The following is a 27,280-nucleotide window of genomic DNA, read 5'->3' as shown; positions in this document are numbered from 1 at the left end:
TTTTCACCCTCTATATAACTTTGTCTGACTCTGCCCAATATTCTAGATTGAATTAATAATAAATTCACAAAAAGACAGCATAAATTGCAGATTAAAAAAAAAAGATGCAGATAAGCTTGTGTTAGCCAAATTAAATTCAGTGTCAAACTTGTAAATTTAATTATTTTAGTATGTAGAACATTGTAAGATCTTACTCTACTCAATTTTCTTTTCATATTGTAGACTGTTGAGGCTTCTTCCCCCCAACACCACTTTTACCTCTTCCCCAAGACCTTATTCTGTTTGTACATTGCATTGTTGATTTGTTCCTCAGATCTGCAGATCCACCCACCTGGAACGTTTCTCCCATCGTATGATTTTTTCCTGTTCTTTAAAGTTACAAGTTGCATTGTCTTAACACATTCAAAGTTAAGACAAAATTTCTCCTCTTCAGTGTTTTTATGTATGACCCTCAAGTTAGAGTTCTTTAAAACAAACAAACAGAAGTAGTTCCTAGCAGTTACAATGACTGTCCCCACTCTCTGGTGTGACTAAATAGTTCAGCTTTTCTGTGTTGGAGTCAGGAAGTACAGTATATTATTAAAGGATCTTCACACTTGCCTGCAGACTCTGTACTGTGTATCTAAAAGACTTTATTGTCACTGTGATAAACATGCACAACTCCCACTAATGGGAGTTTTGCCTGAATGTGAAGAGAAGAATAACTTCTTCATGCAGTAAAGGAATTAACTGAGCTATGTTTGGTTCATTGGTTACTGAAATGTGATCATTAGACTCAAAGGAAAAAAAGTATTTGAGTGATGTACTAGTTTACTTTGTACTGTGCAGAAACCTATTGATTTGCCAAGGCAGAGCTATTGGATCAGTTAACTTTCGGATACTTGCTGTGTGGTTATGGTGAAGGTATAGCGTGACAAAAAAGCATAATTTTGTTACTGATTCTGTGAGATGTAAAAGGAGCATGTTTTATTTGCGCAATTAAATAAGGTGAAAGGAGAGCTTTATTGAAGTTTGCTTATAAAGAAAAATATTACTTGTTTTGCAAGCCATTTTGACATTTAACATGATTATAGTAACCTCATGAAGAATTACTCACTGAAATTGTTTGATGACTTTAAGAGAACTACTGAGTTATGTATTCAGACCTCTTCTGCTGCTCCACTTGGTGTTAGTAGTGTTGTGTTCATTTTTCTATTCTCTGTATGTTAAGTCAGAGAGTTAAGGGTAGTTAGAATTCTTACGTTTTCTTGTTTGGCTCTATTCTAGGCCTGACTGTGGAACAGAAAATAATGCACTTGGGTTGTTCTGAAAGTTTTGTAACCTGTTCTTCTCTCCACCATGCTTCTGTTACTTTAAGTAGTGTCTGAAAAAAATGTGAATGCCTTCTTGAGTGCTGCTGTGATGATCTGAAAAAATTGAGCTGTAGATAGTGGCTTTAAAATTTTATATTTTTTTTTTGTTACACAATATGATATAAGACCCTACAATTTGTGCAGAAGACTGCAGATAACTGGAGCTCCTGTTAGTGTACATGTAGAAGGTTTCACTGAGTGATTTGGATCTCAGACTGCATATTTGGAAGAAGTAATTTTGTTTTCCAAATACAAGGTGCAAGTCCATCTTTACTGAGCCTTGTGGTAGGCATTGTCTTCAGAACACAACAAATAATACAGATAATACTGATTGCATATACAATATTTATTGCTTGGTTTAGGTGAATGTTATTTTAGCCAATTTTGAGTAAGCAAAACCTTTTTTCTTTTTGATATGACACAGTATAGTGAAGTAAATGTTGAAGTGGTTTATTATCTGCCAGGTTTTCTGAACCAAATTTTATGCTTTCGCTGGAGTTTGGTACAAAATATGCGCATGGAAAATGGCTTCATAATTGCTTATCAATGATTACCTTTAAATTTGTAGGGGTATGCTGAAGACAATGATTTTATGTATTCTGATGAAAGCAGATATGCATACCTGGGAACAATTTGTTGTGATTGACTGAACAAATTTTACCCATGTACTAGTAACAATAGCTTGGTTTTCTTCCAGGTACATTCATTTCATTACTACAGTTCAAGGAGACCTTGTCTTGGAATTGCTCTGAGTTTGCTCAAGGGAGAACAATTTGTGATTGCTTTCCAAGTAGCTGCAGTAGGAAGTTGTTGGGTGATGTACTCTCCCAGACAGAAAAGTAGAATTTCTACTGGGGAAACCAGCAAAGTGAATGTCATCTTCTGGTGACATGCTTGTAAGCGACCAAAAAGTACTCTCCTGCCATAAAGAGTTTGTTGTACAATAGCTGTATATTACAATAAAGAAGGTACATCTTGAGATGTATTTAAGCTGTTAAAGTGACAAAATAAAATATTGGATCACTATATAATGCTGAGTCATATGTGTAGTGTAGTTATAATCACTTTCTTTCTTTAAGGTAGTTTACATCTTACCAAAACACTGGATTTTTCTCTTAATAGAAATTTCATGTGCAGCGTTAAAACTCTGAGTTCCATAAATCAGCTGATTCCTACATACTTGATAGGAGTTGTTAATACTCTCTAAGTGGGATCCATCATTGCACACTGTCAGTTGTCAGAATTCATTGCTGTGCTGCAGAATTCTCTCTGAATTTTCTTTTCTCTGTTCTAGTTCTTTCTCAGTGTACAGGAATGCAATCTGCTAATCCTAAACTTGGTATGTACAAACTGGCAGTGGTGTGGACTGACAGTTTACTAACAATTTAAGAGGGTTTTTGTGCTTGGGGGGTTTTTGTTTGTTTTGGTTTTTAAGGAGTCTAACACGTTTGAGGAATAAGCTTAGACTTCTGTATCAGCATTGCAGGTTTGTTGTTGTTGAAAGGTTTTGGGTTTTTTTGGGGAGGGGGAGGTTAGCTTAATGTTGTAACACTTGGAGTTTGCTATGCGTGTGATCTCTGGTAAAGTCAGGGTTAAAAGGATTTTTACACCTTCCTACATTAATATCTTCTGAATGTGCAGCCTACAGAACAGCAGAGTTGTTGTCTTTGTAAAACCTGATTCCAAAACAGTCCAAGATACCCTTTTGATGTATTTCTCATTCTCATTTTTTAACACTGCTACCTTTTGTTTAGACTTTAGCAGTTGTTAAAATGGATAATGGATTAGCAAGGAAATTGGATATGGTTCCTTGATTTAAGAATGCTACTTTTGGCCTTAAGTGGAGGAAAATATTTTTTTTTTTAAAAAGAAAAAGTTGACACGATTATACTATGTCATATTTAATTGCAGGAATAACTGTAATAACATTGTTTTCCTACATTTGTTACCATAGACTTTCCAAAATATTAAAATACTGGGATAGACTGGATTTTAACAAATACATTTTGCAAAATAACGTGTTTATTTTGGCTTGTGTGTAAAAAGCTCTAGAAGATGATATGCTTGTGCTGGGTCTCGGTTGTAGAGAGGCAACTCATCAAAATCATTGCTATGAAAGGGTGAGCTTTTAGTATCGCTAAATCTAGAAAGAATTCTCAGTATGGCAATTATTTCTCCTCTTTGAGGAAGCAACCTGAAGAATTGATAGATCTGGATTTAGACACACCAGGCATGACAGGCTGGTCTGTTAACAAAGGTTAGCTATAAGCTGGTAATACTAGTTTCCTTTGTAACTTACTATTGGTTTTAGGGTGGTGGTGGAATAGGAGCAGATACTGAAAATGTTGACTTGAACTAACTAAATTTGGGTTCATTTCTAATTTGCTCTTTGAAGGAGGCTATTGCTTGGTATTTGCCTTGTGTTTGTCTGTAGGTATTCAAGTGATCTAAAAGTGATCATGGACTTGTTAAGTGGTCCATAGAAATAGAATGAGAAATGCTTGTCTGCTGTATGGAATCTTTCTAGTGAAAATCTAAGTGAATGTGCACTTCCAGGAGAAAACTGGAGAGGTTTGAAAATGAAGAATCTTCATTACCATGTTGCATTTCATCAGTAGAAATGTTAGCCTTATTAGGCTAAATTTAAACAATATAAATACTTGCCAGGCCCTCTGAGAAGTTGATGATTGTGGTCTTGCTCCTCTGAAATTTCTTTCAAGGAAATTTAGAGCATAACAGATGTCAGCCTCAGAAAAATCAGGCTATCCTTGTGTGACAGCTACATTTGTTTTCTGGAAAATAATAGTAAAATTAAAATGGCAAAAGAAATGGTAAATAAAAATTATAAAAATAGAAGCAATGGTAGTGATGTGATGGATTGGCGGTACACAATCCATACCTCCTCCCTAGAGAGTGAGACCCTTAGAAAGACTTAGGCTGTCTCTTAACATGTAGCCACAGGGCAACCCCTGTACATTGATATGTGGTACAATAAAGTGTGAATATGGGAGTATATGCATTATAAACCTGCTGCCACTGGCCACTGCTGCTCCTGGCCAGTAGTAGGCTGCTTTTAACCTTCAGTAACAATTTGACCAGTCCTGTTTTAGACTGTCTTAAATCAAGAGTAATCACATGGCCATACTAATAAGAATATTAACAAACAAACCCCTCTCTAGTGTCAATATAAAAAAAAAAAAAAAAGTATTTTGTATAACATATCAAATCTCTACAGCCTTTTCTGGAGTGTGGGTTATGTCCTGTTAATACAGGGATGAATGCTTTCAACATTATTAAAATAATGGATCTGCAGAAATTGTATTTTTTAACACCTGAACTTTCTAACTTAATTTCAGCTTGCTCTTTTTAATATTAAATTGCTTTGGTTTTATAGAAGTAGTTTTTGCACCTAAACTGGTAAAAATAAATGTGTTTATATTTTCTTAGGAATAAAAAGTGGTGATGTTGTCTTTAAAATCATATGCATTAGCAGTACTTTTGTAACAGTGTCTAGCATTGATCTGGTCTGTTCAGTTTCAAATTGCTTTACAGTTACTAATGAATGTCCTCACAGCCCACTAATAGAGCAGTGTATTTGTGTCCTGAGGACTTAGTCTTGAATAGTCATATACTATGTATAACAACTAACAATTCACCAGATTTAAGATAATAGGACCAAATTCTCTTTTAATCCATACTGGTATAATCCTACTGATATCAGTCAGGTTCCGTCAATATAAGAGCAGAAAATTGGCTTTTGTATTAAAAGTATCTGAAATACTTAGGAACTTGTTCTGGAAAATTAAAAATAAGGACTAATCAGTTAACCTCATATCATTACTTGTTAGCTTTTGCATCAAGAGAAATGGTGTTATACCAGTTATAATTGGTGAGTGTTTTAATACTGATACTTGTCCTTATCTTTGAGTTGATTTATTGACAGATTCTCCTCCTAATGAAGTTTAGGTAGAATATTTTTTCCTGTTGCTTCAGATATTCTAATGTATTAGCATTTTTTCATACATCTACTGCCTGAAGCATACATTCAGTGCCCGAAGCTAGTTTGCTGCTTCTGTTTTAAGTAGCATTTCCAAATCTTGCATGCCGTATTACAAATACAAATTTGCATTTGATGTCATTTTATCATCTTGACAGCATCCTAATCTCCTGTGTTCCTCTGACTCTATAGAGAATAAGTAGATGGCATTACAAGTTGTTATCCATGGGAAATCATGTAATGATGTAATTAACATTAGTAGAACAGCTAACAATAATGACAATATCCAAAAACTGCAGAAAGAATCCTTAAAATGACGTTGTAGTTTTTATCTTTCTGAGAAGGAACATATCCCAAGATATTTATAGTTTGAAAACACTTGATTTTAGTTTTTCTTAGATGTTGAGTTTTTTATATATATGTACACTTGTGCATTTTAAGTATGATGGATTTTGTTCTGTCCAGAAAATGATTATACAAAATACCCAAGTAATAATAATATAATTTTAGATCCAAATTAATTAGCACGTATAAAATTAAGGTTTCAGATTAAGTACCTGTTGTCTAATGTGTTGCATCTTCAGGATTCACAATTAGCATATCCTGCAGCCAGTGCAAGCAAGATATGGGGTTGTTGGCATGCCTGAGGCTGCTGAAAGCAGTAAATGCCCCTGAGCAGAAAACAACAGAGATTATGAATTACATTATTGCTTAGACTGTCTTACATCATCATCTTCTATAAGGTATACATTAAGATATTTCTTTAAAAAGTAAATGGACTATTATGTGTGCTCAGATGGAGATATTTTATGTCAGATTTATTATAAAGAAGAACAGATAATTCTGGATATTTAGAATTTCCCATGAGGGGAAAAAAAAATCAAACTTTATAACAATTAATAAAGTTACTGTATTCCTAATGCATCAGCTGAATATTTCTGTCTCATTTAATAACATTGACTATCCTTTATGACATGTACAGGCCAAGAGTGTATCACACCAAATTTTGGCCACAAGATTTTTTCATTTAGTTGTATACTTGTTTTTTTAAACAGTTATTGGTTATGATGCTAGTAGGAACAAAAAGGTCCCAGAGTATGTTTTGGAAAGCAGTTCCTTATGGATATTTATCTGATTCTTTTTTTTTTTTTTCTTCCTTTCTTCAGTGGTAGTATTCTAACTCTTGCCTGTCAAAATTAGGTTATGAATTGACATTTCACCCTTACAGTACAATCTTCAATAGCAAGCATTCCAAAATACAGGGGAAAAAAAAAAGTAAATGAGAAAATCCTAAATTTGTGAAATAGGGGGATAGAAGATAGGCACATTTTCAGAGATGCTCTTTTTGTCCATATTTAAAGGATCTTGTTACGAGTAGAATCATAAGACTGAACTGAAATGCCTATCACTAAATTCATTTTTTTTAAGGATCACTTGTGGTCACTTAGTGGTTTATGGTATTTGAGTGATTTGACAGCCAATTTACCTGATCTTCAGCAGATCTGAATACACAAGTAAGATGCTTAGGGAGTTGTTCCTCCAACTTGAATATTTGGGGATGGTGGCTGTAATTAAAACATATTTTTAACGTGAAGTTCTATTTACTGTTTTTAAAAACAAATCACTATGTTTTTTATCCTTACAGGAATTCCAGTTATAATTTATTCTTGGTTTGCCATGTTCATGGAAAAAAAAAAAGACATTTTGTTTCATACATTGCTGGTCTTCAAAATTTGGCATTTTATTGTTGCACATGCTTTACTACAGATAAGACATTGTTTCCTTATTTTACTTTAAACTCCTCAGATGGTACTCTTTAAGTCTGTCCTGCACTGGATGTCAATCCTTGACATAGATCTTCTTATCTTAACTATTACAGTTTAATAGTGGTCAATACATGCATTGTAGAAGATGGTATTGGGTAGGTTTTTAGAACATTGAAATAATGAAGTTATACACACATACTTGCAGATACTCCTTTAGGTAAAATAAAAAATAAATTACCAAATTAAAAGATAATATATACAGGGTCATACTAGGTATGGATTTGATTTGATTTGCATCTGCATAAATCATGCACAACTCTAGTGAAGTGAATAAATTTACATCAATATAAAACTGTATTAATTGACATCACAATTGGGTCTGGGCTTTCCAGCTTCACAGAAGAAAGTGGAAAAGAAAATCATTAACTTCAAAATACACTTCACTCAAATAATGTTAACTAGATCAGGGCTGTACAGCTGTCTGCAAAACATCTTCTCCTTAGTGTTTCATGTATGTATTTCTTCTTTCTGTTAATTTTGATTTTAGAGTTTGGAAAAAAAATTTCCTGTTATACAAAAGATAAGATAGAGTTCATCAGGTCTGATCCTGTGATTTTTTTGAAGCCAACAGTAAAAGGGTTGACCGATTTTTGAATCAAAACCAACATTTTAGTAAATGCAAGGTTTCCCTTGCCTTCCACTCCTGCCAAACTAGGTCTGGTAGTTAGTGCTGAGGCTGAGCTGATCATGGGAGTCAAGTGTCTTATCTGCGATTGAATTCAGGAAAAAACAAATTTAAGAGCAATTTTCAGTTCTTTTTCAGAAGTACACAGGAGTTGGCAACTAAATTATCTGTTCTGTGAATGTTGTTTGAACTTACTAGAAAGTTTGAGCTAGGTGCCAAGAAATTCAGGTAGTGCCAAGCTCTACTTTCAACTGCACATAATGATATGTGACTTCTGTCATACATTTTGTTAAAAACAAAAAAAAAGTTAAAATTTGTTATCATCAAGTATAAAAGTTACCATGAAGGAGGGACTACGTCAGCTAAAAAGTAATCAAAAGCTATAATACAATTATTTATTTTGCTATTCTGTTTGATATTTGGGAATCAAAATAGAGTTTATGACAAATAGAAGGTTTCTTACATTACTTTGACAAAGGTATTGCTTGTCCCACCACAGCAAATTTAAAGGCATTATGGATGAAACTGGCAAGGGGGAAAGTGATTCTTGTGAACTGGAGCAAATACAGTATTTATATGCTTAAGAAATGAAGAAATAGGAAAAAACATATTGTTGCCATTCAGTTATTTGTGAATAGAATAAAACCCATGTGGGTAGATAAACATTAACTACTGTGGAGGAACAACTTACCATCTGTCCCCGAAGTGATTAGCAAAAGCACCTGATATAGGGTCTTGAGAAGTTCTCTGCACTGGGCTACAACTTTCCACCACAGAATTTCTGGAGAGAAGGGAGTGGGAGCCCTGCAGCATGCGCAGAGAGTGCCTGGCACAGCACACCGACTGCCTGCCCATGCACAGTGTGGACAGCTGCTATTGCCGTGGGCACTCCTGGGCACTCTGGCTGTGTCCAGCTTTCTGTGGGTGAGCAGCGGGGTTCCGGAGTACATGCACAGGGACTGACAACTTCAAGACCTGTTGAACCTCCTCTGCAGATGAACTGGCAAAATGGAGTGTTATGGGCAACAGCTGTTTATCCAGACTTCTTGATGTCAGTAAGCAAGAAACAATAAGAAATAAGTACTTCTTGTGCAGCTAATATTCTGTATTGATTTTATATCTAGTTGGTACTGGAATAAGCTGGAAGGTAATTTAGAAGTGTATATTCTTATCTTGTTCCTTTCTGAACTGTTAAAGGTAAGGCACCAGTGTTTGTACATGTAGCGATAAACATAATAATGAATTTGTTTCAGTAACATAAAACATTAGAATTTCAAGGAAGTGAGTACTTCATCTTGGGAAAACTATGGCAATTACTTTCATTATTTTGTGAGAGCATGTATGGGTTCTCCTCCAGATCTCTGTTCACACACGCACTGTGGATCCAGTATTCCCCTGGAATCTCACCCTGGTCTGTGTGCCAGTCACAAACTTTGGTGGACATAAAGCATTTCCAACTAAATGTGGTTGGAAGTCACACATGAGGAATCCAGAGGCTTTTCTGAGACTTGCCTATTCTAAGGCAGTCATTTTTCAGTTAGTTCACATTTTTCTTCCTTAGAAGAGGAATCATTCCTTAAGAATATTGAACCTTGGAGGAGGGGCATTTCCATGTGGAACTGTGGATAGAGTATATGGGGATAACACTTAAGAGAGGCCAATCCTGAAAGACTAATTCCTAATGGGGTTGACTCAAAGCCTAATATCACCATTCCAAAGTTTTGTCTTGGCCATTCAGAGGGCTCCTAGTCTAATGAGAGAAAGCCTTGAAGTTGGAGGAGAGACACCATTGTTACTATTTTTTTTAACTTTTGTTCTCCTAATCTCTTCTGAAGAAACTTTTTTATTAACTTTGGAAGAAATAAACTTCTTATCAGTTTAGATGGAATGCTCCACCGCAATACTATAAGCCTTGCTGTATATATACAATAAAGTCAGACTGAATTTACACCCTTTGTGACTGGGTGGGGTTGTTGTGTATTACTCTGGAAAAAGGACTGCGAGTTAATAGTGCTGATCCCATCATTCTGAACTTGTTTGGAGTTCCTGGAACATTTCCTCCTTTGAACTCGTATCAAAAAACAGTTAGAATCTGGCTAGCTACTTAATTTCTACACCAATGCTGTTAGTGCTAAATGACAGCTAATTAGTTGCTTTCTGGACTTGATTGTCTGCCTTTGTGGCATGGTTTGACAGGCTCTTATTTAGGCTAATGTTTACAACCTGTAAACATGTTCTGTTACCTGTAAGCCATATCTTGACATTTATATGGAACCCATCAATTTCTAGTGGACAATTCTGATTTTTATTTTTCTTATTCTGGGTTACATATCCCATTCCTTCAGAACAATGAAGTACTACTGAGTAACTGCAATAGTGCCAAAAATCAACACACTCTCCAGAAAAGCCCAGGCATCTTCGTGACACCTCTGAGGGATGTATGTGTTCAAGCATTTTATAGGTTTTTCCCGCATGGAGATTATCTACTTTCTCCCTTTCCTGCCCATCCCTCTGTTATGCCTTTGGTGCAGCATCTGGGCATGATGCGTAATTATATTGAGGAGTTTTAGAGTCAATGTTTTCCTACAACTGCTAAGTAAACTTTTAAGGTTTGGATGCTACTTGGAGCCAGCCAGTGTGGGAATGAGATGTGGAAATCAACCATTAGCTGAATAAAAATGGAGGTATTTAATAGTAACTGAAAATTATTTGAAATGTATTTTCTGTAGGCATGTTTGCAACTAGTCCTTCTTTCTCTTTTGACCAAAAAGGATTGGGATTTAGAAATGGAAGGGTGAAGTACATTTCACATTATCCACTACTTGTTGCTGTGGCAACATTGATGCATAATTTTAAAGGCAAGCATTTCTCAGCATTTGGAATAGATAAAATTTTGTGTCGTCTTGCTATTTTAGATGGAGAAATATAAGAATATGATGAATCATAATCCTAATTATCACATGTTCACTTGAAATATAATGTATGTTATATTTGTAAAATAATAATTTCTAAATCAGTAAAAAGGGTGATCTCTAATTGCTCAGGAATGTCTCATAAATGAAGCATTTGCTATTACAACAAAAATTATAATCTGTGTTTCTAGAGCTGTGGTAAATAGTTTAATGCATTGGGAATTCTTGACAACAGATAGATGAAGACCTGCCACTTCAAAAACTCCCTTGCCTTAACTGCTTTCTAACTCCAGTAGTCAAAAGCTGTTAAGCTTTAAGTGCTCTGTCATATTGGTGGGCTTTTATAGCAAAGAGTAGAGCAGACAGCAGTGATGATGGAAAACGATGGTAGGTAGACTTAAAATACTATAAAGCATAGAGACAATTGTATGTAATGCCTGGAATTGAAATCTTTTTGAATGAAATGATCGGCCATATGTGCCACCCTTATGGACTCTGTAAAAAGAAGAGAAGAAATGTACCCTATTGGTAACTGTGCATGAAATTTCAGTGTTAGAAGATATTGACCAGATGTTTCAATCTCAACAAATAGCTTGTTATGTGACTGAGTGAAAATCTCTCTGCTGCTTTGATCACATGCACCTTAAAGGAAGAAGTAATTTAATAGAGGCTGTCAAAGTTCATCATTGTCAATAAACTTTGACTTGACCTTTGCCATCTGTTTTTGATACTGTTACTGATAGAAGCTGATAGGCAGCTGTTTACAGTTTGTGCTTTATGAATTCTGTGCTGCCAGACAATGAAAGAAGTCTCTTCACTTGTGGATTTTTTGCTGTCATTCTGAGTGTGGGTGTATTCATTGAGACGGCACATCATCTAGCAGGGGAGTGAGAGTGACATATGCATACATTTTGAAAAGGAAGATTTGTTTGAAGGTTATAGATATGCACAATTGTATGCAAAATATCCTAAAATGTCACTTTGCAACAATATCAACTTCACTGTAGGTTAGCACTTAAATACATACAGTGTTTTACACTGGAGAATTTTAAGACATTTTTAAAATGCTTGTCAGTCTTCCCTATATCTCTATGAAGTGAGTGCTAATTCTTTACATGTAGAGTAGGCTGAGACGTGGTTAACAGGTAGTGTAGAGTTGCCCAGTGAGTCTGTCTTACTGTACCCAAGTATGATGTTCCATTTTCATGTTGTTAAGCTGTTAATGGAAGCATACTAACACCACAGCTTCTAGCCACAGAGGAGCAAGACTTTTTTGTTTTGTACTTTATTTGCCACCTTGCCATGTTTTGCGCACAGTGCTAGGAGGTTAGTATCTTTGAGTTCTTTTACTGATAAAGATGCTCTTAAACCTTACTTTGTACATAGCTTTGTAATATTAGCAAATTTCTTAATAAACAGTTGTATACACTGAAACAGCTGCAGAAGAGTCCCAAGTAAACCTGGAATTCTTACTGTTGTGATCACTCAGATGACAGTTACATGAAGAGTATGAAGAACTGGCAAGACTGCCCCTGTTTTGTAGGTGTATCATCTTTTACCCGGTTTTGAGAAGGGACCACATTAGTGTTGTGGAAAGGGAGTGAGGCATCAGATCAAACAAGGAGGTGGTTGATGGCTCAGGTTCTGTGCTTCAAATGGGCAAGGGACACAAGGCCAGCTGTGATCTCAATATGTGCCTTGTAAGGTCTTGCAGGAGACATTCTGCCTTTGGCCTCAAATAACATATCCTGTATTTATAATGTTACAGTTCTGCCTCAAATACCTGAAGTGCTACAGCCTCTCTTCTGAAGTTCAGTATAAGAGGGTGATGGAGTAAGGAATATTGGAATGAGGTGCCTAGACTGGCCAATATTTAAGGGGTACAATAAAAGAGAGCTAGCTTTTGGCCACATTGAAACTTTGAAATATGGCTGTTACATGTTTATTTACAGAAAATATGCTTGTATTTGTTGTCCAGTAAGAAGGTTACAAACTGGACTAAAAATAAAACACTGGACAAGCAGATGAAGAGCAAGAGGGAAAGAATAGGAAATGGAATACAAAAGAATAGCAGCACAGAGAATAGTTATTTGGTTTATAGATTTTGTTAAGAGGCAGTTTGTTAGCTTTGTGGTTTTAAATGTAGAAGTGACTGAAGTGCTGCTCCTGGATCATTAATGTTTTGATAGACATCTTAATTTGGAAAGCTATAGCAAAATGCAACTTGTCGCACCACAGTAAAACTAACAGATATTCCTGTGCAGAGATTTGGATAGTACCTGTTGAACCAAATTCTGATAAGACTTAGATACTGGTCTCAGAGCAAGGCTTTAGCTAGTCTTTCCCTTTAAAAAAATATTATCACTTTTATCTCATTTGACTGGAAGTTGCTTGAGGGTGTTGTCATGCATTTTAACAATATCACTTCCTCATGCGAGATTTGGTAGTTTCAGCTAACAGTGGAAGAATTACTGTGCAGGACATGGGGCTCCTTTTTGCAAGCCTGCTTTTATAAAGATAAGCTTATTTTTTTCTTATATGGCCATTATGTGATAACAGCTGTTGCAATCTTTGAATGTTGATCAATGAAAAAAAGAAAAAGGAAAAAAACTTGCAAAGGTGTTGGAACAAAACTGTAGCATCTCATCTGTTTTCCAGGGTCTTGATGCTGTATTCTCATAACAATGATTCTGGGGTGGGTATACTGGGTCTGCTTGGGGTGGAGTTAATTTTCTTCATAGCAGCCCGTATGGTGCTGTGTTTTAGGTTTGTCACCTAAACAGTGTTGTTTAACACAGTAATGTTTTAGCTATTGCTGAACAGTGCTTGCACAGCATCAAGGCTTTCTCTGTTTTTTCAGTCTGCTGTCCCAGCAAGTAGGCTGCGGGTTGGGAAGGGGCACAGCCAGGACAGTTGACTCCAACTGACCAAAGAAATAGTCCAGACCATATGGAATATGGTCAGCAATAAAACTGTTGGAGGCAGGGAGGGAGGGGGAGTTTTTCCGAGGTACCTGTGGATCAGAGACTGGCTGGGCATCAGTCTGCTGGTGAGAGGTGGTGTATGATTGCCTTTGCATCATTTCATCTTGTCCCATGGGTTTTTTTTCTCTGTTGCGCTGGCAATTCTCTCCCCCATCCCCCCAGGAGGGAGGATTGAGAGAGAAACTGGGTGGAGGCTTAGCTGCTGGCTGGGGTTAACCCACCACAGTAGGGATTTTAGATGACATAGTAGGTGTAATGGTAACAGAATATTGCATTCCAGTTGTGCTTGAGATGTATCACATCATTCACAAGAAATAAGTGAGCTCACTTGGAACAGTGACGCTAATGTCTTTTTTTAGGATTGACAGGTTCCCATGTTTTTAAAATATATATATATATAATGATTTCATTTTTGATCCCACTTTTTCTCATTTTATCTTGTTTTCTAAGATGAGGTGTGATTTATTTTCTTTTAGCATCTAAAATATTCCTAAAAATATTTGTAAGAGTTTTGTAATGGACTGTGTATATAATTGGGATTATTAGGGATGTGTCCGAGGGGTACAACAGACTGGTGAAACTTTGAGAAGTGTATGGACTCATTCTAAAATTCAGACTATTAAAATAAGAGATATTCCAAATAGCACTCTGTAAAAAGAAGCTGTTTCTGTTCTGATTTACTAAAAAGAAAGCTTCGTGAGTAGTTGCTAACATTGTTTAGTTTAGATTTTAGCAAGCATGGTAAGTCTTAGCTAATTTTAGGTCTTTGGAGTCCTCTCCTCTGTGAGCTGCAATTTAAAATAAGATCAGATTTGACAGATCATGCAGAGAAGAGTCCAGCTTCAAATAACACACTTCAGATTCACTTCAGATGTCTGTATTCAGTGTTAATGAGTTTTGAAGATCCTTCACTGTGAAGGGGCATAATGCTTCCTGTTGTGTTGTCAGTTCCTAGGCATTTAGGATTCAAGTCTACAGCTGAACACTCCTGTGTGCAGAAGGTATGTCAGTCTAAGCAAAGCTTCATATGCTTTGGCATTGTTAGTTTAAGATGACTGACAGATGTGGAAATGCACTACTGGCTGCAGCTTTAAAAAAGAATTCAGGAGCTAAGGAGTTCTGATGGAGAACAATGTGGAACTGGCAGCAAGTGTCTCCATCGGCCTCCTTGTTCTGATTGTCAATCTTGTCCAGTTAACAGTGGCACTTACAGCAAAGCATAGAGTCAGAGTAAAATGAAATAATTTCTGAAGGATCTTTGTTTTAGTCAGAGGGCTATAAAGCTCTATTAAGCTTCATCAGTATGATGTCTCTTTTTAAGTCTTATGGGATTGTATACTGACACCCAGCAGTAACAAACTCCTTTTGCAGAGTAAGTATCTTTGCAGCTGGAGAGTGAGGTAAAGTAGATCAACTATTTAGTTTTGCTGCTTTTTGCCTTTCAAGTAGAGGTCCTCCTTTATAGTGAACTTTGCAGGAACAACAAAGAGAAGCTCTGAATGCGGATCAAGGGTTGTGATATAGGATACTGGACTCTGCCACTGTGGCAGAAGCATGGCATTCTCAAGCTGAATAGGATAAGCTTGGGAAATAAAAGTCAAAGAACTCAGTTCTCTTTCTTTCTTTAAGACCACTGATTTTCTTTCACATAGTATGAAGGGGCATTTTTTTATTTTTTGGGTGTAAGGGACCATTCAGGTAACTCTTGTCATCTCATCTTGAATATCGTTCTCAAAAGACAGCATTGAGTAGCCAATCAAAGTCAAGTCCCTTCTAGTGTTGGAAGAAGTGCTTCCAGAAGTGCTTCTGTAACTCAGAAGAAAGGTTGTTTCCAAAGCTGTTCTCTAATCAGACAAAAAGGGGAGATAGGTGTACCACATCTTCGAGTCTGAGGATGTGAAAGAGTGGGACGTAGTTAACTCTAAGCAGTCTCACAGTCACAACTGAGTCTTCAGAAGTTTTACTTTTTACCAAGTTTTCTTGGCATCTCAACATCTTGCAAGAAAAGACGATGCTGTTCTCTGCAATTGCCACCCACTCCCTGGAACACAAAGGTTCTCACACTTCTCTGATAGCTAAAGCATGCCAGAGAGTTCACCCTGTTAACTCTGATCATGAAAAAACACTTGAACAGATACTCCTACTACTGTGAGCACAAGTTAGCCTCATGAAAATACGGAGTGAAGCGTTCTGTCACTCTCTAGTGTATCCTTGAGTGTCCAGGGTGCTGGCCTCGTTTGGAAGTGCTGGCTTCAGTATTTGATTATAAGGAATAATGTGTCTGTAGGGATAGGATAATCTTAGATTATGCTTATTTTGAAATCAACCTAATTTTAAGATACTTATGCTAAAGGCAAGAAATAATTTTTTTTAAAAATGTTAATATTTGCTTTTAGTTTACCAGAGTGTATACAACAAAAATGCAATCTGTTTAACTTGAGAAGATCTGAAAGGTGTTCTATTTCCTGTGCTACTTCCTCTGTCACGGATGCATATCTTAACTGAAAAGGTCAGGGCCTGTCCCTGTGTGTGTACCTGATGTCCAGTCTGTGTTGACAGAAGAAAACTTTAGGATGGAGAAACACATTAGATTTCATAAACCACTCTAGATTTTGAGTTTCCTTTGTGGTATCCCACTTCTGAGGCTGTCTTGTTCCTTCATGATAAGTTCCTACTTTTGACACTTCTGTCTTTGGGCCATTAACAGCCTCAAATTCCCTTGGGTGATGGTGAGGATTCATGGTGTGGCCAGGTGCCAGCCTCTCCTGACCAGGCTGTCAATACAGTTAGTTAATAGCTGCCTCACTGCCTAGCCAAACCCTAGATAATTAACTCATTATGCTAGTGCCTGCTGAGCTGGGTCATTTTTCCTTTCTGTCTAGAGTCTTTTTCATTCAATTAAATCTTGTATTCCACATAAATCTATAAAATTAATTTGCAGTTTATATAACCATATATATGGCATTAATGTGTGCAGTTTGTTACTGGCCTTCGTTTGATATTGGATATAATGCTGCACAACTGTTTCATGGTGATGTCTTGTGATGACTGACCCCCATTCCCATTTAGAATGTTTTAGCCAATATGTTGCTAATAACAGCAATGATGGTGGTGTGTGAAGTAGCCCATAGAAGCTGTTTTTTTTCCATATCAAGCTATTCAAAATTAAACTCCAATCCAGCGTCAAATTTTTAAAAAAGTGCTCCAGAGTCTGCCTTGAAGATGTTATTTTGTCTCTTGTTTTTTCACACATATGCAAAAAATGCCTGCTATGTCTCATTCCACTAGGTGCAACTTCAGTAATATACCACAGAGCTATTTCTGCAAGTTCAGTTTCCTCAAGCTTGTAACGTGATGTCTGTTTTTTGCCTCTACTAATATGTAGCCTTTTAGTTGAGGAAAGGAGGAACAGTTTGGAGGAGTTCTGCAACTAGCAACACCTCACCACTGTTATTGTGGGAATATGTGGAGTAATACCAAGAAGCTGAGAGTATTTGTAACTGGTGATCTGTGATGAGAGGGTCTTTCCAGAGAAACACTGCTGGGCTACTTTTCCATCTTCCTCAGTGTTGCTTAGCTTAGCTCAGATGTTCAAATGAAAAGAGTATCTATATAGTGAGAATATTCCCCTACCATATAATACCTGTGTTTTAAATAATCATGAGCAGAACCACTGCTTATGGAAGAAGTGGTCTGCACAATATACAGAGGTTCATCACAAGAAATCCTAGATCCTGACTTCTGATTCTCAAGAATACTTACATTTAAAGTAAGGATTGTGACAGTTATATATGGCATGTATCACATCTGAATTCAAACTGAGCTGCTGCCAATAGCCAAAACTGTGATACTTGAACAGAAATTCTTTTTTCAGAGATGTATGTGAAATATTACTTACTACTGCTCCAAATGTTGTCAGACTTTATATATAAAGGATGGAAAAGTTATGTCACTTGATAGAATGTTGTAAGCCCAAGGTGCATTTGAAGTCTTTATGTTTTCTGAAGAACTGTTGGAGTATGATGCTTTGATAAATGCTGTTCATAGTGATCTCTATTAATTCTTGTTATTTGTGAAAGTAAGGCATGCTTTTCAGCACGGGACACAAGGCTTCAGGTACTTCTGTTCTTATCGGTGTGGAAATTGGTTCCATATTTGCTTACAGTAGGTCAAAACATCTTTAGTCTTGTGAAATAATCTGTTCTACTTAACTGTACCTCCAAATATAAAAGATTACTGTTCCTAAGACATCCTAAATGAACACTGTGCAAATGTGTATTATGTATGTGCAAATGTATGTAAAATACAAGGATATTGTAGATAATTCTCTTGTTAGGGATTTTCTTAATTTATATTAATTTAGAGTGATATGGAATAGATTAGCAGAGCATGTGTAGTGTGCAGAAATGGAATGCTGCCACCATCTGACGACACAATCTTTTTTTGTCCTTAAACTTCATATATATTCCTGCAGGAAAGAGGCCTTGCAACTTTTGTCCACCTTTGCCTTATTAATGAAGACTTGTATATGACTAAAGATTTTCTTCTTTTTTTTTTTTCCTCCTCTGGAGCTGGAAGTAATGAAGATGTGACTAAGCATGTATTTGCAACTCAGATACTTGACCTTTCTACAACCCACAGTTACCACTAATGCTGCTTTGTAATGGAGACATTATCGTTTATTTAAATCTTGATTAGGAAACAATTATAAGTAGGGTTTTAGTATAGCAGTAGATTGATGTAGCCTTTAATTTATACTATAGATTGAGTGGATAAGCTTTCTGACTGTAATTAGAGTGAATTATAATGACTTCAGTTGGTTGACTCACCACTAGTGGAGTAGGGCCTATGATTGTTTCTTCACATTTATTTTTTTAGTTCACTCTTGATTTTACATTGCTGCTAAATGCCATTTTTTTAACTTAGCACAAAATGGAGTTAACGTTTACAGTTGAATGATACATATTTTGTATTAATAAAAGAGGAGCTTTATGAAATAACCTGGCACCTTAGCAACACCATGCAGCTATGCTCTTTCTTTAAAATTCAAGTGACAGAACTGCTCTTACAAAAGTTGGAGATAGATATTTTCATGGGTGGTTTAACAATGTAAATGGGGAGCATTTCCTTTTTTGCATATAATTAAATGGTAGACACAAATGATTCTTTTCAGTACCATTTAGTTTTTATATATATTGTGAATGTTGCACAATGTTTCTTCTTAGGTTTCTCAAATGTATTTTTTTTCCTTATGTGTATATCTCTGGTTTTGTTGCCTTTTTTTTTTTCTTTTGTCTTTTCTACAAATTTTCTTTAAAGATAACCATATGTTGCTTGATTAAATATAAGTGTAGGGGCATCTCCTTTGAGCAAGGAAACTTCTTTTGAAATACCTTGTAAAAACATACTAATCTACTTTATTTGATAGTGAACTACATGTATTTAAATTTTACATTAGGTATTAAACACTCAGTGGGATCATTAAGGGTAAATTTTTTATTCTTTGCTGAACTTCCCTCCCTTGATGTACCAGATGTTTTTTACTTCAGGCACAGAAGTGTTTTGTATGTCACAGTACTCTGCAGTCACAGAATTAAATATGGCAAGTGGAGAGAAAAAAATGGCAAAAAATAATATACCAGGCATGCTAACTTTGTTTTGTCGTTTTGTTTTGTTTTTGTTTTTTTTTTTTTTCCTGTCAATCTGCAGTGGATGATTCAGAGCCCTTACAAAGCTGCAACTTTCTTTGGGTGCATTGGCAAAGATAAATTTGGAGAGATCTTAAAGAAGAAGGCTGAGGAAGCTCATGTGGATGCTCATTACTATGAGCAGAGTGAAGAACCAACAGGAACCTGTGCTGCCTGCATCACTAGTGATAACAGGTCAGGGGTCTTTGATATTTTCCTAAGATATAAGTGCAGTTGGCATAGTGTGTGGAGCCTAATTGGTTTCGAATATTTGAAATACTTGAAAAATTGTGATTTGAATGATAAAGAAAGTATTTGCACTGGTTTGAGACAGTACAGGACTGCCTGGCTCATAGTTTGGGGCTGGGTGGTATTAATCTCCTTTTAGAGAACAACAATCGTATTATGGCAGAAAAGTATAAGGTAATAATATACTACTTCTTTCTGAACTTTATAGCTTCCAGTTGCTCTGGAAAGAGAAAATATGTGGGAGACAAAAGTTGGTTAACAAGTATGTTTATGCAGCCTATGTGGAAGCTGATTGGTATGTAAGGTATATGCTTGATTGGCAGATGAGGAATATACTTCAGGTGATAACGGGTTTAAAGAGAATAGATGTCAGCATATAGCCTGATTGAAAGGGTTAATTTGATTTTATACAAGATGAAGAAAAAAGTGATTTTTTTTTTTTTGCTGTTGCAGTTATTGATTTCATCTAATAACTGTAATTCTGTATGTCTACATCTTAACAATTTCTTCTGAATTTTGTCTTTCATGTTTTCATTTGCTACTTTTTTTCAGACGGTCTTTGTTATATTATAAAAACCACCCCACTTCTCCAGAACTATTCAACCTTTCTTATATTTGCAGACTATGAACAATGATCTGTGATATTTTATATGGTTTCAGAGCATTCCATAAGTAAGAACCTGTTTATAGAGTGTTTTGTTTGGGATATTGTAATAAAATCAATAAAAACGAGAATTTTAGAAAGCGATAATGAAGTCAATAGGCATTTATCTTAAGCATGGCCCTTTGCTTTCTTCTTTCTCCCTCCACCCTTAACACTTGAACTTATGTGCTATTTGCTGATTACCTCCTGATGATTTTTTAAAGGTTTCAAAACCAGACAGTCATTAATCTTGAGATGTTACCAGCACACACCAACCCTCCCTGATTTCTGCCAATATCCTAATTTTCTAATACTAGATATTGAAACAATAATGAAAATGGTATCGGTTACCCTGAAGAATATTTTCTTTTTGGCTCTGAGTAAGAGCAATATAACTGTCATTATCCTTTTTGGTTTCCCTCTGTGACTGTCAGTGCTGTTGATCCTGAGGAACTGCTTTTTCCCTTTCAAAGCAGTATCAGGACTTAGTAGAATTTATTAAGGTAAGATATCAGTCCCATAATTAAAATCCACACCAAACTTCCTGACAAATTAGTGAATGTTTTGAAAGGCAATAGGCAGCAACGTGAACTGAACTGAGAGTCAAAGGAGGGAGAATTTTCTATACAACAGGTAGAACCCTAGAACAATTTTAGAGTGGACGTCTGGTCTAGACCCCTGCAGAAAGCAGGGACAACTTCAAAGTTAGATCAGGTTTTTCAGGGCCATGTCCAGTGAGGTTTTGAATATCTCCAAGGATGAAGGTTGCACAACCTCTCTGGGCAACCTGTTCCAGTGTTTGACCACTCTTCATGGGAGAAATTCTTTTGATAATATCCATGTGACATTTTCCTTCTTCCAGCTTGTCTGTTCTTTCTTATGTCCAAGAATAGTCTGGCTCCATCTTCTCTGTAAACTTTAATTAGATATTTGAAGATGGCAGGAAGGTCTCCCCTTAGCTACCTCTTCTTAAGGCTCAGCCAAGCCCTTCTTCATTTGTTAAGTGTTCCAGCCCAGAACAGAGGTTTAACTCTGTTCTGAATATATAACTTCCTTTGCCCTGCTGGCTGCGTGCTTGCTCATATAGACCAGAATGTGATTAACCTTCTCTGTGCTGGTGCACTGCTGATTCAGTGTTCCAAGCCTGATCCACCAGGACCTCCAGGTCCTTTTCTGCAAAGTGTGTTGTATCCTGTCAACATTCAGCCTGTATTGTTGCATAGGAGTTATTCTGTCCTAGTTGCTTGACTTTGCATTTGCCTTCAAATTTTCTGCCAGCCCAATTCTCCAGGCTGTTGAAGATTCACTGAATGACAGACAGCCCTGTCCTCCAGCTTATCAACCTGTCCCTCACAATTTAATGTTACATATAACGTCTTACTCTCAGGAATGAATGTACATACTCAGTGGAGGAAGAAAGTTCATTCATCTTCATCTGGAGTCTTGACATTAATTATGGCTACAGACTTTCCCCCTTCATCTCCAGGATCCATATTCAGTTTTTCAAACAGAAGACAAGCAATAAAGATGTTTCTGCTCTGCGATTCTCTCTCTCTCTCTTCAGCCACATAGTGTCTGTGTAGGCATCCTGTAGCAATCATCATTTCCTAGATGACATGATGGGAAACTGAAGTCAAGACTGTCAATAGACATACACCATGAATTCAGGAAAAATATGTGCATCTTTTGCCATGCATCTCAATGGATTTTAAAAGTTTAGGTAAATTTATTTATAAAAATGTCTGCAAGTATTCTTTTAACTTATTAAGCAGTATTTTTGGTTTGCTTATATAAAACACTTTTCTCTCTTAATATCAAATGTTTGCTGAAATACTAGAGACAGTGGCTTCATCTCAATCACTGTTTTAGAGCATGCTTGAGAGTGTGCAGGGAGTACAAGAGACTTATTTCCCTCCTCAGAAGATAGAAAAAAATGGCCGATGGTTGCTGCTAAAGACTTTATTGTGCAACCCCACCTCTTCTGGTGAGAGCAAGTATATTCTCAGGCTTTAATTACTCTCCAATTGTTTCTTGGTTTTCAGCATTTCCTATATTTGTAGGAATCACTTCAACCTGGCCCCAGTTGATAACTCTATTGATTAATCTCTTGTCCCACTTGAGGTACATGCTAACTTCCTTCTTCAGGTAATTCAGACTTGCCTCTTTTGGAGGAGTGGGCTAACAGGACTCCTGGTTTTCCCAGTAGGTGGCTGTGTATATTTATGTTCCAGATACCCTGATGTGAACATTTCTTGTTTCTGCTAAGACTATAGCTTTTTGCAGGAAAGGGTTCTGAGCTATTCTGTGATTACCACTCTGAATTCTGTAGCTTAGCAGTACTAATATGCTTTGTTTTCTCAGAGCTTTTCAAGAAAATCCTAACAGATGATTAAAATCTAAAGTAGTACCTACACTCCGTCATAATCTGTGACTTTGACTTGTGCGTTCTGCTCAGAAATACCTACATGCACAGGGTTTCCATTAAGCTGTTTGATTTGAAGCATTCTGGCTGTCTCTAATTACTGTATTTCATTGAAAAGATATCTACCTTTTCTGTGTTCCACATGTCGAACATAGTGCTGGTAGACTTACAGTTTTAATTTGGAAAAGCTTGGTGCTTTGTCTTGAGTGTTACAGTCTCTTATTACACATCATGTGCAGAGCATCTCTACAGTTGGATGTAACCACAGAGAACTAGGTTTACAGTTTCAGGGCCATGTGGTAAGTGAAAGGAAACATACAGAGAGTCTTTGCTTAGTTTTCTGGAACATAATTGCTTTTCACTTAGCAACATACGTAGACAGACAAGATTTTTCCAGCTAGGTCCTTGATGGATATTTAGGGTTTGCCAAAACTCAAAGATTTCATTTGCTTTTTAAATTTGGTTTACAGAAAATTACCACAGTTATGCACATGACTGTCTTGGACTTACTTGGTTCTCTGGTGGATTTCTTGTCATTGAAATGATAGTATTCATCAAGAATGAAACTTCTTGCCCTGTAACTTGTACAGCTACAGAGGCTTAGTCTATTTGTTTATTTATATATATATTTTTAATTTTCCAAATTCACATTAGTTCTTAATTGCCTTTAGGCTTTAGAATTAGAGATAAGTCCCAAGAATATTCCTGGGATGAAATGATACAGAACTGTGCTGTGTATTTTGATACATTCAGAAAAAGTTAGTCTAACTTTTTGTTTTAATTTTTATATACTTGATCCGTTTAACTTACAGGGATTGTCAGTGTTGAGTGCATCAGGAATTTTACAGGGAGACTTGGTTGCTATCTTCATAGGAGATTCTTTTGGGATTTTGTTTGGTTTTTGTTGAATAGGACAAAGAGAAATGGTGATAGTGGAAAGATGCTGTTTTGAGGTGGAATAGATTTTCAAGAATTCTTGGTTTATTTACCACCTGACACTTGTACATGGTACTCAGTCTGGAGGCAGAAGCATAACTTGGTAGCAGCAGATCAACAGTTCACTCCGAGCCATTGTCTCTGGGTTGTAGTAGCATTTATATGGAAAAGGATGATATATACATTATCAATTGTATGCATGTTGGAGAAGGCAAAAGTTTTCAATAGCCATATATTGTATGTGTAATTACATGTTATTTATCTGGCTAATGTACTTAAATACCACAAAACAGTGGTGTATTAATGTTAAAAGTGCATCCTATGACTATTAAATTTTGAAAATCAAATTTAAAACTCTGTATGCCAGCATGGAAATGTCTGTTTCCCCAATGCCCTTTCTCTAAATATTGAATGTTATTAAACATTCTCATAATAAAATTGCAAAGAACGATTTGGTTGTGGTAGCCAGAGCGAAGAACTAGTTCATAAACATCTTTTTATGACCTGTTTTTAGGAGTACATCTGTAAGTTTTGTGTGTTTCATAAGACTGAATTGAATGGCTGAAGAGGAGCATTTAAAATAGGATGTATCTTACATGTAACAAAGTAGATAGGATACCAGTATTTTTGTTCTTGCTAATGGAAGTTGTGCCCTACGGCTTGTTATAACTTGTTAGGAAAGAATGAAGTACAAATGAGGTTTTGGTAGTTTTCCAGTAATACACAGCTAAGCCAAAAGTTTTTTTTTAACAGTTCATCATCTAAAAGTAGCAATGAGACCCTTTTTCATTTGCTAAAGGAAAATATGAACCTAATGGGGGAAAAAAAACCTTTTTAATGTAACTATTCATTGGAAAATTGTAAAGGCAAGACATACATAGCCATCAAGATTTTTATTCTAGCGAGGGAAAATAGTTTTCAGAAGATAAACTGCAGTGTTTACTTTACTTTAGGTGTTAGGTACTACAAGAGTTTTAATGAAAATCTTCAGATGCTCTACCATATAGAGGGAGTTGATCACAAAATGCAACAAAAGTTGATTCTAAGCAAATGAAGGCACGTGAACAGTATAGTAGTGATAGGTTACATAAACTATGTAGCTGGATTTTAAATACATTATTTAATATATGATTTAAATTTAAATTGTATTTAGTATATGAATTATTTAAAATATATTATTTAAATACTATGAAATGGTCAAATAAAGTATATGTGTTTTATGGTGCTCTTTGTTAATTGCTTTTATGTTCCTTAGGATCTTTGATTATCTTTGAGAAATTTTGTTCTTTGTGAGAAATTTGCAGTAATGTTAGTTGAAGAGGATCTAATGCCTGTTTTTTAATCACTTTCAGGTCTCTTGTAGCTAACCTCGCTGCTGCTAATTGCTATAAGAAGGAAAAGCATCTTGATTTGGAGAAGAACTGGAAGTTGGTGGAAAAGGCCAAAGTTTATTATATAGCAGTAAGTTCAGCTTCTTTCAAATTGCTAAAATTTGTGTTACAACATTGTGAGGTTTAAGCAATGAGCACGTCTGTTGAATATGGTTTAGGATGATTTTTTAGGAATACGGTGGAAAAAAATGACTGCTTCAATTTCAGCATAGTTTGATTTCTTTGAATTTAAATGTACAAATGTAGAAGTATGTTGTGTGCTTTCTTAAATCAGTGGGAAAAAATCATAAGAACTAAACATTTTCAGAGCTTTTGTAGTAGTGCATCAAATTTACATTTTACATTTTCTAGTAAATTGTTGTGAAGGATGCACAAATTATGTAGAAAAACACTATTAGCATAATTATTCATTGCAAACAGTTTGAGCTTATTTGTGTGAACAATCTTAATTGCTATTTATTCCATAGTAATTACTATGGCACCTTATAACTCAATATTTCAGAAACAATGATTGTGACAAATCTCTTGAATGTGGGCGGTGGGGCAAACTGATTTTAATGATGAAATCTTACTTCTGGAATAAAGGGGTTTTGAGGATGGGGCATTAGTAGATTCACAATTAGTATTCTTTTCTCACCATCCAGAATGAATCAAGCCAGATTAGTGTATTTGTGTAGATTACATCTTGCCTAAATGGAAGTGGTGAATTTGTTTTCATCTTGCTCTCAAGTTGATATGACTGATCAAAATTAGGAAACATAAAACATCTATGACAGATTAAAACCTCCTAAGATGCATGTAATATATGGATTCTGTATGACAGCTGCTTCTATTCCGCTACCTGAGCTATGTGGGAACAGCTGGTAAAAAGTGTAAAAAATTGATTATCCAGGAGGAACAACTTCATTGAAAATACAGTTACTTCTTTTAGCTAGTGTTAATGTCTCCTACAGCCTGTTAGTGTGCACTGCTGTAGGCTTTACATGGTTGTTATTGATTCTTGTGTATGGCCAAGACTGCCCCTTTATAACTGTCAAAAAATACTTAGAACCTCAGTATACAAAGAAAATATATCCCACTGCTATGACCATATGTTTGTGCTGCAGTTAAAAAAATACATAGGTGTATTGTCTACTTATTTTTTATTTCTGTTTTTCAAGGTTTCTTAGTTTTTTATATATAATTATATCTCGGCCTGTTCCAAATGGAATTAGCTTAGGAATTAATGCTATTGGCTAAAAAAATATTGAAAGGCTAAGAGTATAGTTTAAACGAAGAAGAAGAATGACAAATGTTACCAAAAGCTGTACTGCACTCAGGTTTTTTTTTAATTTTACCATGCTTATATATAATTACCAATGAATCTTTCAATATACAATTTAGAAAAATTAAGCTTAGTAGAGGTACTTCAGGAAAAGTGGAAAATGTTACATGAGATGAAAAAAAGCTTTGGATTTTTTAAGATACAGCCTTCATCTTATTTTAGTTCCAAAGCCACTCTTCTGTGTTCAGTCAGTTTGATCACTTAAATTTTGACTAGGTGATTTACTACACTGATTTTCATGTATATTAAAAGCTGTTCTTCAGATGCCAGTTCTACAACATTCAGGCTTTAACTAAGAGACAGAGAATTATTGTACTAACCTAAAAATAAAACCCAAGGTGCACATATGTTAATGGATAAATAAATAACAGTGAAGTGCTAATGAATTGTATTAGATATTTGCAATATGGAATTCAGATTAGGGAAACCATGTGGCTGCAGGAGAAGATCTGTTGGGTAAAGAACCTGGTTCACACCTGTAGCAAAAGCACTCAAGGATGGGTTCATCTAAGAGATTTCTAGGACAGTGTTACCACTTCAGCTGACAGATTGCATGTGTAACTTTCCTTAAGGAAAGGAGAATGTGTAGAACTATACATGTTCCCTCATGCTACAGTGCATTCATGCCCTTTTATTTAGCTTGTTTACTTGCAGGTTTGTAGTGGTTTACCAGATTAAACAAAACCATGTAGCAAATGATTACCACTCCTGAGGTATAGGGCTGCTCTCTGAGTCATTAATTTGTCTACTGTTGTCTGTCTTCGCTTTAGTCTTGTTACCTTCCTTGCCTTTGCACTGTGCATATGTTGGTTTTCATTTCCTTCTTTCTATCCAACTGTCACCTATTTCTTGGATTGCATTAAAATGTATGTTAGTGACAGATACTTATTTTGGAAATCCGTGTCCTGAGATTATCAAACAATCTATTTTCT

The 27,280-nt window shown here is 35.9% G+C and overlaps 1 protein-coding gene across 5 annotated transcripts in view; it reads left to right on the top strand.

Moving 5' to 3' along the window:
- ADK (adenosine kinase) overlaps positions 1-27,280 on the top strand; it is a 291,237-nt gene that overhangs the window by 117,034 nt on the left and 146,923 nt on the right. For 3 of the 5 annotated variants that reach the window (XM_074874605.1, XM_074874602.1, XM_074874603.1), the window contains exons 5-7: positions 2,647-2,691; positions 19,406-19,578; positions 24,986-25,094. In XM_074874605.1, coding sequence (XP_074730706.1) covers positions 2,647-2,691; positions 19,406-19,578; positions 24,986-25,094 — 327 coding nt within the window. The remainder of the gene's footprint in view (positions 1-2,646; positions 2,692-19,405; positions 19,579-24,985; positions 25,095-27,280) is intronic. The other 2 variants (XM_074874604.1, XM_074874606.1) reach the window with 1 other exon arrangement.

The sequence above is a fragment of the Strix uralensis genome, chromosome 7 (genome assembly GCF_047716275.1).
Source record: "Strix uralensis isolate ZFMK-TIS-50842 chromosome 7, bStrUra1, whole genome shotgun sequence".
Classification (NCBI taxonomy): domain Eukaryota; kingdom Metazoa; phylum Chordata; class Aves; order Strigiformes; family Strigidae; genus Strix; species Strix uralensis.
Note: the sequence above shows the minus strand (reverse complement) of the source record. Positions and strands in the feature narration are given on the sequence as shown.